The following is a 12,257-nucleotide window of genomic DNA, read 5'->3' on the forward strand; positions in this document are numbered from 1 at the left end:
AACCATAACGGTGCTGTTAAAGTTGATGGCACCTGGTATTGGTGCAGACAATTAAATTCCCTCGCAGGACCACCAGTGATCTAGCTCATTCTTCACTGGACCACTAAAGAAGGTAAGCAGGAGGAAGGACAAAACATAGAGACACACACACAAACACACAAGACTCAGCCACACCAAGGCTCCCCTGGATATACACACATTCACACCACTCAGACCCCTCCACAAACAATATTCAGCAACCACAAACACGCACCCATAACTTCCCCCTAACACACAGCTCCCAGCCTCTTCCAGATACACAGCACTCACAGAGCCCTGGGCTCTAGAAGGGGGTCTCAATCTGGTCTAAAGCTCTGGGAAACCCTAATCCAACTCTACAGGGATACAGTTAAGAAAAAAAAAAAAAAACCTTTAAGTTCAATTTAAGATGTAGACATTTAAAAATGCAAATAAAAAGCACACCACATTTACTTTATTACGTAATACTTTATATAACCTTTATTGATCAACAACAGTTGATGCAATACAAAATCTTATTGCAAGATTGAATATCTCATTTGTGCAATCGCAGTAGTATGATATGGAGCTGCAAAATCTAAATAAATAAACTATTACATGCAGGCAATTTACATTAATGGATCTTCCCCCGAAGAAGCACTGCTCTTAGCAACTTCTGGAAAAGCAAATGACTCATTATGATGTGTGGCGCTTGAGCACTGCTGGCACTATAACCACCACCGTGCGCTGTAGTGTTTAAGTTGTCTGGAGTGTTCCATTAAAGGATTAATAAGTAGTTTACCCATCCCCATGGAATAGATATCCCGAGGAATGAATAGCTGCAGCGTGAAGGCCTCCTAAATCATTTGCGGGTGGCTATTTCTTTACAAATGAGTTTCCATGGAGTTTACACTTTCCCCATTTTCATTATCCTGTGTTTAATATTTTAGTATGTTCCTACAGCAGTCAGGGATGGATAGATAACATTGAATGTATAGAATGTAGGCAAAAAAAAAACAGAGAAAAAGAAATCTTAAAGTCAGATATTTCTAAAGTTAAGCAGTCAGGAATCAACTTATATATCTGAAGCTCATATGGTTTAAAAACATATACGTCTATAAGAGTATACATAAATTTCCGGTGTACCCATGCAAAGTGATTTTCTCCCTTGAGTAATCAGTTTATAATTAAATATATGATGACTATCGTAGAGTTAACATGCATTACAAGCAGAAAGTACTTTTTTTTTTTATATATATTTTTTATAAAGTACATTTTGTTAACAAGAAAAGACCAATAGGTTCTATTCAATAAACAGTTACATTTACAGGGAGCCAGCAACCAGCTTGCAAAATATAGGCCACACATCTAGATACAAAATGTTGCATAGCTAAACTGGACATATTTTCTGTCATTAATATTTTTTTGCAGTTTGATAGTCAATGCACCATGCTTCCCTTTTTAGCAAATAAATCCACTGAGGTTTCAATGTTTAATAATCTTAATTGTGTGTTACGTAGCTCAGTAGAAAATAAAACAATGAGATGATAAAGATGTTTAATTCATGTCAAATTACTTTCAAAATTATTGTGTATATTTAAATATATTAAATATATTATATTAAAAATATTAAATAAAAGGTGCAGCTAATTCAGACTATTGTAACTAATAAATGCAAACCTTAAAGTTCAGAATTGTATATATTATTTTGATAGACAGACAGACAGATAGATAGATGATAGATAGATAGATAGATAGACAGATAGATAGACAGATAGATAGATGATAGATAGATAGACAGATAGATGATAGATAGATAGATAGATAGATAGATAGATAGATAGATATGTACAGTCAGAAGCTCTGAATGTTAGAGTGTAATTCAGTGCACCCTAATTAAGCTTTGTAATATGTTCACTAACTGCAAAGACGATGAGCCATTTCTAGCAGATAATATAACAGTTCACCAGAAGTAAAATTACAATATACTTACGTTCCCCATATTGAAGTTCTAAACAGGATTCTTTAATTCTGAAATCTCCTGCAAGTGTTTGCCGTGCGTCTACTTTAACAGAAATCTGCTACTCTCTCTTAGAGGAAAAATATAAGAACAGAAGCGAAGCCTCCTGTATCCCATGGGGATACAGAAACTGTCTCATGTCTTCTGAGAGTTAGCACTGTAATAATTACTTTTGCTGTTAAGGGTAACATCGTTGCATTACCATCTGGTTGGCAGATACATACGCCAGCAAAGTGGGTTCTGTTGTTTTTTTTTTTTTTTAATAGCGATTAATGTATATAGAAGAATTTGAAATGATATTTTGAAAGCTACTGCTGACAGATGGATCAGATACTCAAATTAAACTAAATACTTTAAAATAATTCAGCATACAATATATATTCTCTTTATTCTTGAGTATTTAATAGGAGCTGTTAGTGTCTATGGTATTTTGGTCACTATGTTTATATAGAGACACGGCAGTTCCACTGCTGTGTACTCAAGCAGCCGTTTGGTTGGATCAAGATAATGGGAGTTGCAGACCAGAACAGCTCCACTATAACATTGCCATCAGTGTATTATATAAGGCTTATGACTTCTCCATGATATATTAGGCCCCGTGACCTGTCTATCTATGTATCTGTCTCAGATTATGCATCACTTGAATAAAGCTAACCAAAATCTAATATATTAGTTGCAAGAAAATGAAAAAACACAATTCGAGAAATTCAGTTTACAATGTTTACTAGGGGGTCTGAAATTCATTCACATGGCATTACAATTTGGACAAATATTGACCATGCTTTATATTCTGGAAAGTGATTTGGAAGAACCAAAAGGGTGGTAAAATGGGCCAATCAATGTACTGCAAAATATAAACATTTTGTATATACTTTGCAGTACACGTTTCCCAACATTTTAATGGCATTTGGTTTACAGATCAAGAAATAAGTAACCAATAGAGGGGGGGGGGGGGGGGGAGGAAGTATTTAAAGCAGTATAAAATATATATATATATATATATATATATATATATATATATATATATATAATAATAAAAATGTTCTTTATCGCTAATTTTTTTTGTTCCCTCTATTGCTCACTTCTCACTTGATCTGTGAATAAAATTAACATTTAGTGGCTGTCCCATAACCATCAATCATCTTTTTTCCCCCATCAATCATCTTTTTTATTGGAGCCACATACAGAACTCTGATTCACAAATCAAACGAAATGGCTCGTCCATTGCCAGGATAGTTTGTTTTGTGATTTGGTTAAACATTGATTGTGAGTTACGGAATTCGGACAACTCGTCAATCACCCAAAATTTAGACAAATTATAATTTGCTTATAACCAAATGCACAAGTCTACAAAGCATTGCTCTCCATGATTTTATATGGTGAAGCAAATTGGAATATGCAACTAGATAAAGAAAATTGAGGAGTGCAACATCAAATTAAGTCCAAAAACCAATCAAGAAGATATAGGAGTTTACTCACACATTTGTATATACAATGCAATAAAACCTAAAAGCAATAAAGTATATAAGAGAGCAAAACATTAAAACACAAATAATCTCCCTTGGAATGTCATGCATTTGCTGCAAAGGCCTTGGATTTCCTGCTTCTGCAGTGAAATACCAGGAAGTGCCTCAAACTTCTTAGTCAATTCTGGACCTAAGTGGGGGGGGGGGGGGGGGGCAAGCCACTTAAATGGTGTTTTTAACACTATAGGATCAGGAATACATGTTTGTGTTCCTGACCCTATAGTGTTTCTTTAAAGACTATTCTGTTTAGTAATTACAGTTAGCAGCATATGGGAAAGTCTGACAAATATATGGGGACTCACTGTGGTTCGTGTCCCCCTAGATTAGACTTTACATAACTTAACAGGTTTTCTCTTAAAATAAGAAAAATAGAATTTGTCCATTTACTTTTTAGATTGACATTTTATTTATTTATTTTTTATCTTGAAGGATCCTGTAGTGCCAGGAAAACAAAGCCGTTTTCCTGGCACTATAGGTGTCTAAGCTGCCCCCCTTCCTTGCGCCCTTTCCTCCTGCGTAAGGATGTCCAGTGTGAGATAAAGGACCAAAGGTTTGTTTCGATTCAGGAAGCCCTCTAGTGGCGGACTGGTAGACAGCCACTCTGGGCAGACTTAGAGCTGCAATGTTTACATTGCAACACTAGGTACAAAAGGGACAAAGCCCCCAGACCACCACAATGAGCTGAAGTGGTCTTGGTGCCTACAGTGTTTACGTTTTCGATCTACATTGAAAAGGTGTTAACATAACAATGTTGTTTACTACAAATGTGCTAACATTAACTGGAGTGTAGCTTCTTTTAATCTGCAGTATTTTAATAAGAATCTGTTAACAGATAACTACCATTTAACTGTAATCTGTTATAAGACTCTGTTCTCTAAAATCCTTTACAGCCTAATTGGTAATTAGCAGTTATACACTCTCGCTATTAAAGACAGTCGGTAGCGTTAAGCAGCTACAAATTGCCACCAGGTTTTCCTAATAACAGCTGTTGCTACAAATATTAACTTTTCACATATTAGCAGCTTGCTGGTAAAGCACAGAAACACACACCTAAGCATGCGCGCCCCACTCTGTATGGCCAATAGCGACTTGTTATTAGTGCCTGGTAGGAAAAACTTAGCATCAAGGTTTAAGCAAGACTTTTTTTTAATAGGAGGTATCGGGCTTTAACTGTCTTAACCACTTAATACCAGGCCAGACACTGGCACTACGTTTCTATGGGTTAGGGGCAGCCGGTAATGATTAGCAAAAGGTTGTAAACCACTAGCTAAACTGTGGTTATCTATTTCCATAGACAATAATAGGAGCGGTTTCCTGCTTCTTACAGACTGGCTTCTAGTAGTAGCAACCAGTAAAGTGGTGCCACTAGTTGCTACCAATAGTGAAAAGAATGAAAAAGTAGCAACAAGATTCTAAATGAGCCCATAGTCTCTTACAATTGATCTTGTTCTGATTTGTGTTAAAGACATATGGAATGACGGAGTAAATGTAGAGAGATATTTATTGACGCTAAACTGAATGAAGAGCACAAAAAGAACGCCAAGCTATTATTTAAATAACAATTCACACTAAAAAAAAATAAACCAGAGTAGAGGCTCTAGCAGAACACGCCAGCTACTTCTGTTAGCTCAGTGGACCAAACCACTTCTGTTAGCTCAGTGGACCAAACCACTTCTGTTAGCTCAGTGGACCAAACCACTTCTGTTAGCTCAGTGGACCAAACCACTTCTGTTAGCTCAGTGGACCAAACCACTTCTGTTAGCTCAGTGGACCAAACCACTTCTGTTAGCTCAGTGGACCAAACCACTTCTGTTAGCTCAGTGGACCAAACCACTTCTGTTAGCTCAGTGGAACTAACAGTGCACGGAAGAAGTCCTTCCTTGCTGACTGACAGCCCGTGGATGTTACTTAATTGAAAGATGGAATACTTGTCACATATAAAGCATGTCAGTAAACTGAAGTGCTTTATGGACTTGGACTTGTCCTTTAATCTTTTCTTAAGACTCCTGACTGAAATGCTGTAAAAATTCTACTTTTATCCAGGTCAAATTCAGAACATAAATAGAAATTCAGATATTGCCCTAGAAATGAAAGAATACTGGGACATACTGATAAAATTAGAGCCTTTGCTCTGCAAACATCATGCTTCATATCTATCTGTCTGTGTGCCTGTCTGTCTGTCTGCAATACAAATGGAAACAAACTGAAACAAAAAAATGAGTTTATTCCATTAACCTGTGGAAATGCCAAATTTTCAACTCATGTATGAGATATTGTCAAGTTTGGCAAATATATATTTTTTTTTTGTCTGCCTACACATCTGACTTAAAGGGATACTCCAGACCCCTAAAGCACACAAGCTTGCTGACGTAATCTATGTCTGAAGAGTGTGCCGACTTTTATTAATTTTACAAAAAGTACAAACTTCAATAGAAATTGGCATTTTCTTTTTATAAATTAACTGTTACTTGTTACTTTCTGTTTGTTTAGTTCAGTAGAGCTAAACTCAAGAGGCAGCAATGGCCCTGAGCACCTGCCTTGCAAAAACATGGATCTTCATTGGAAATTCTGTGTTTGGAGATAGCTACAGAACGTCTTGGCTGGGTTAGACATGGAGAGCTTGCAAAGGCTTCAGACAAGAGATCTCCAGTTTTTTTCAAGCTGTTTTATATATGCCTCTAATAAAAAAAAATGCATTTTTAAATAAATGCATATTTTCATTGGGTATATCTACCAAACAGTGATTTAAAAAAAAAAATTGTATTTGGCAGTGAAGCGTCCCTTGAAACGTACATCCTAGGGGCCTTGACCAAAATATCAGTTGTGGAAGATTAGTTGTCCATTCTTAATTCCACTCTCGTATCTGTTCCAATAGTAAAGAAATGTACTATTTTTTCTATGTGATATGTTGGACATAAACTACAGTTTATGTCTATTTTTTTAAATGGAAAATGTTTGCGTCAGATACGCTACTAAACACCGCTATGTAAAATATAAGTGAACATATTACATTTTCCAATGGGAAAGCAGACATCAGTTTAATATTGGGTAAATGGAGTTTGCCATTACATTTAAATTAAGAGTCCCATTCTGATTACAAAAAGGCTGTGGTGCAATGTATAGATTACTAGATAGCATATCGTTGAAGAGATGGGCACATACAATGCACTTTTAAAGCAAATACTGTGCGTAATATAATGCCTCTGGTATCTAAGCAAGTCGTGTTACAAATACTTTCACATTTCCAGGGCTGCATAAAGGACTTGTCAGAGACCTAATGTAGTTTCCATTTTCCTCTCTCAGTAACGTAGGGCATCTCATTTACTTTTACACACAATTATCTGGCAAGGTAGTAACTGTATCACCCAGTTCTTTATCTAGGAATCAGATCATAGTTGATTATGTTAAGTACAGATGTCTTGACAAGTAAAAGCCACCCCTTAAAAAGAGAACTTTCCCTATGGAACTACAATAATTTAGAAAAAGACTCAACAGAAAACCAACCCTTAAAGGGATATTGTAAGCACCATAACAACTATAGCTCAGTGAAGCAGTTTTGGTGTATGTATAATGTCCCTGCAGCCTCACTGCTCAATTCTCTGCATTTAGGAGTTAAATCACTTTGTTTTGCAGCCATAGTAATACCTCCCCTGGCTGAGACTCTCACAGCCTCCCTACACAGTTCCTTAAAAAAAGATCTACATTTTAGCTTGCCTTATTGCGCAGTGTAATTAATTTAGAATTGTAAAGTTTAATTAACAGAAGAATGAGATAATAAATTCTAAGCAAACACACTGTGCTTTTTCTCTGAAGGTGTGCTAGGGCTGGGGAGATGGTTTGCTCTGCATAAATCAAGTGATTTAACTCATGAACAGCATACAATTGCACAGTGAGACTGTAGAGCATGATACATAGTAACATAGTTGTCTAGTTGAAAAAATAATAAAGTTCATCAAGTTCAACCTTGAAACAGTGTTTTGTGCTGTTGATTCAAAGTTAACAAAAAAACAAAACACCCAAACCACTTAATTAAAGTGGCACTGTAGGAACTATATCCATTTCATCTAACTGAATTGGTTATAAGACCTGAGGAAGAAGGTGGAAGAATACTATATGTTAGTATCAGGGCTAGTAGAGCAGGGCAAGAAGGCTTAGAGCTAGTTCCTCTCGTCTCCTTATGGTTATAGTACCTGTCCTACCATTCAGTGTTAAACACTGAGTTGTAGGACTCTAGGCATTGTTTCCTGTCCACCTGCAGCCTGGCCCACACTGGAGATATGAATAAGACAGGAAATACACTCTTCCTTATAGCCTTACTTATACTTACAATTAATTAGCATTCAGCTCCTAGCCAATCACAGCCAGATCTGGATTTGTCCATTAGGCAACCAAGACAGATGCCTAAAGCTCGGGTCAGACAGGGGCCTGGCCTTGGAGTTCTGAGTAAGCCCTCCTCAAGCAAAAAAGATCTCCCTGCACAATCTTGCACTCCATCACTTCTTTAAAAGAGAGTTGTGGTCTGCACCAATATCAGGTGGAGACGACTTTAAAAGCAGCCTCAAGGTTCGCTCGGCATGTTTAGATGACTCCGAGCACCAAGGCTGGTGCTTAAAGTGATTGGCTGAGTGCCGAAACCACAAGAGTGTTCTTAATGTCGTATGTACTTGATATTGGTAAAGACGATGGAGCTCTATCAATGGACCACTAAGAATCCAGCTCACCCTCTACTGGACCACCAGGGAAGGTATACAACATCTCGGCCTCCTCCAAACACACAACACACCTCCACTGGACACACTCTCACACACAACAATTAGTCAACATACACTCTATACAAACAGAGCACAGGGATCTAGAAGGGGGCCCCAATGTGACACCCTTCCTAGGGCCCTGGGAAACTTTAATCAGACTATGATCACAGCCACCCATTAAAGCTCAGTCTAATGCTTCCTCTTTTGCCCAAGCAGCACAAGAGAAATGAGCTGCTGGTAAATATCATTTAGCATTACAACATTCTTGTTAAGGAAAGCCTACAACTCAACCCAATACCTAATTATTTTCACGTACCCAATACCTGCCCTAATCTCACTATGTATTAACATTATTCTGCAGTCCCACCTCCTGTTTCTCACCCCTCCAATCAATCTAGATTTTAATTCCAATAGTAATAGGGCCCTCCTTTAACTCCTCCTGTATTTGTTTGTCACCTTTTGTATTGTCTCGGATGTATTGTACCCTTGCCTTTTCCTTGTACTAATTGTACTCACGTACAGCGCTGCAGAATGTATTTGTGCTTTATAAATAATGTGTAATAATAAATAATATTACTGTTTAATGCTGAATCGAAGGATGAGCCAGATGACTCCACACACTGTAACCCCTTCAATGAGACAAGAATGTTACTGCCTGCAGTGTCCCTATAAGCTAAATATGTTTTCATGTATAGCATGTTCTAGTCATGCTACACACAACAATATTTTAAATGACACAGGGGACAATACAAGAACAATTCATAAAAGATGTATATATGTTTCATTAAAAACTTTGGTCATCTCTAGACCTGGTTATGAGCAAGATACCTATATTTTACTAATATGCAAATCGATAAATTTGCTACCAATCCTATATAATAATACACAGTTATAATTATTAGCACACTACAGAGGGAGTAGATCATGTAATGCTTGACAGAGTTCCTTTAACAATTAGTACAAAGCTCTGGCTGCATGTTGTACAATAAAAAGGATAGGAGAACAATCCGATGATTATTACCATATTTTCCACAGTCCTGAGATATTTAGCACAATGGAGATGTCCATTATATTCAGCGAGGTCTGCAGCTGTGTACCCATCGTGGTCTCGGATTCCAAGCTTTACACCATTGACCACAAGAATCTGACAGCACTAGAATACAAAGACAAACAATAAAGACAAAAAAAAAATCACAATAATATGGTTAAAGGAACACTATAGTCACTTAAATTACTTTAGCTAAATAAAGCAGTTTTAGTGTATAGATCATTCCCCTGAAATTTCACTGCTCAATTCACTGTCATTTAGGAGTTAAATCACTTTGCTTCTGTTTATGCAGCCCTAGCCACAACTCCCCTGGCTATGATTGACAGAGCCTGCATGAAAAACAAAAACTGGTTTCACTTTCAAACAGATGTAATTTACCTTAAATAATTGTATCTCAATCTCTAAATTGAACTTTAATCACATACAGGAGGCTCTTGCAGGGTCTAGCAAGCTATTAACATAGCAGGGGATAAGAAAATCCTAATTAAACAGAACTTGCAATAAAGAAAGCCTAAATAGGGCTCTCTTTACAGGAAGTGTTTATGGAAGGCTGTGCAAGTCACATGCAGGGAGGTGTGACTAGGGGTCATAAACAAAGGGATTTAACTCCTAAATGGCAGAGGATTGAGCAGTGAGGCTGCAGGGGCATGTTCTATACACCAAAACTGCTTCATTAAGCTTAAGTTATTTAGGTGACTATAGTGTCCCTTTAATATAAACACACTCACAAGGATTTGTGTCAAATTTAATGTAAGTTGTTAAATGTGTCCTTTATGGGTGCCTATCCAAGTGCATAAAATGCACAAGGATTTATACCATTTTGAACTGCGCTATATCTCAATCCTATAGATGTCAAAATATACTTTGTTTCCTAAAATAAGCATTCTTGCTTATAAGAGTAAGTAACAAAGTAAATTACTCTGTTACCAAGTTGTTTCTATTTCCCTTCATTCTATCACAGCTGCATTAACCTTTAGGACTGTAAAGTGTTCCTTATAAATTCTAATCTAGGGATCTCCTTCCGGGATCTCTTGAAATCTAATCATTCTAAATTAATTGGGGTTAAGCCCTAGGGTGGAGTTGATACCACCAACGCTGACCAACCCTTTCTAGTAATATCTACTGGATAATAAGGGTTCCCGAGTAATTTTTGAATATATTCTTACTTATAATTCCCAGTATTTTTCCTGCCTCCTCACAGGTGACATATACTGATTACACATGTTTAGGTTTTTTTAAGCCTCATTGATGATAATAATATCCTATTTTCAGTTATCAAAGAGAATGTTCGGCCTCTCTTTCCATTGGAGAATCTAGAAAACAGACGTTTTGTTAAAGTATGGCTCAAGACAGTTTTGGGATAACTGTATGAGAGAGAATCCGGGGAGATCCTGGGGTATATTTAAGCAGTTTTTTCATAGATTCATTATGCTTTAATCACAGATATGGGTTCTGTATGAAGGGCAGAGATGTTGGTATGATCTCTTACTAGGGAACTTTAGAAGGTCATTATCTAGGGTAGTCAGATGGTGAAATTGAAGCATGCTTGTAGTAGTGGCAGCAGTTGTGTACATGCAGTTGAGAGAATAGACTTCACAGGAAACAAAGTCTTTAAAAAAGATCTGAGTACTGATTTGGTGCAAAATGTAAATGTCAGCATTTTCTCTATATTTAAATCAGGAGGGATTATTTAGATCTCTTTATCTTCCTGGAAATCACTTACTAAAGGTTTTTGTGAATTCAACAGACATAGGTGTAGTTTGTTTTCTTAGTATTGATTTGTAATGACTTTTGGTTTTTCCTCTGTGTCTATGTAGGGTTGACATCTCCTGTGCCCCACAGTGATTCACACAATTACAGAAAGTTGGGTCACCTTCAGAATCTCCTCTTCAGAAGGAAAACGGGAACTTGTTCCATAGACAAAAGGTCAGTTTAGCACCCGATTGCCACTGTAAGAATTACTGTTGATTTTTCAGAAAATACCAGTGTGAGTCTCCGGCATAAAAGGAGTTGGATGACCGGTACATTTGGTATACATGATCTGGATTCTCTTTTGATGAGGTTAATGGGAAAGATCCAGAATAGAGCAAATACAAATTTATTTATTTTAGGATGTATGTGATAAATAAGACCAGTGGGGCCAGTGTGCTACAAGGCAATGAGTGTAATCACTTTTCCATTGGACTAACTAATTTCAAGTGACTTTAAAGGGACACTCCAGGCACCCAGACCACTTCTGCCCATTGGAGTGCTCTGGGTGCCAACTCGCACTACTCTTAACCCTGCAAGTGTAACAGTTTGTTATAAACTGCAATAATTACATTGCAGGGTTAACTCCACCTCTAGTGGCTGTCTGGTAGACAGCCACTAGAGGGCACTTCCTGATTCATAGCAAAGATTTTTTTTTTGCTATGCTAGAGCGTCGCTGGACGTCTTCACGCTGTTGAGGACCTCCAGCGTCGCTCAATTTCCCATAGGAAAGCTTTGAAATCTTTTTCAATGCTTTCCTATGGGGAGACCTAATGCGCGTGCGCATTAGGTTTCCTCAGCCGGCAGGCGGGATCAGTCTCGCCCACCGGCTGACGCAATTACTGGGAGGAGCGACGCCGACCCGAAATCACCACCAAGGGACATCGGCGTGGTCTCAGGTAAGTGACCTGAAGGGGTTTTCACCCCTTCAGCTACCTGGGATGGGAGGTGGGAGGGAGAGGGTACCTGCAGTGCCAGGAAAACGGATTGTTTTCCTGGCACTGGAGTTTCCCTTTAAATATATTATCATATTCCCATCAAGACATCTTTGAAGATTTCCATGCTTTATTTATTGTTTTTTTTTTTTTTTTTTTGCTTAATCAATACATTTCTCAAATGAACTAAGCATGGTTCCATGAACAGTGAAAAAACTATAATTATCAACA

The 12,257-nt window shown here is 37.5% G+C and overlaps 1 protein-coding gene across 1 annotated transcript in view; it reads right to left on the minus strand.

Annotated features, from left to right (window-relative positions):
• The window catches only part of ESPN (espin), a 223,353-nt gene that overhangs the window by 130,850 nt on the left and 80,246 nt on the right, over positions 1-12,257 (minus strand). The window contains exon 5 of the mRNA XM_063436450.1: positions 9,316-9,447. Within this exon, the coding sequence (XP_063292520.1) occupies positions 9,316-9,447 (132 nt within the window). The remainder of the gene's footprint in view (positions 1-9,315; positions 9,448-12,257) is intronic.

This window comes from Pelobates fuscus, chromosome 11 (assembly GCF_036172605.1).
Source record: "Pelobates fuscus isolate aPelFus1 chromosome 11, aPelFus1.pri, whole genome shotgun sequence".
Taxonomy (NCBI): domain Eukaryota; kingdom Metazoa; phylum Chordata; class Amphibia; order Anura; family Pelobatidae; genus Pelobates; species Pelobates fuscus.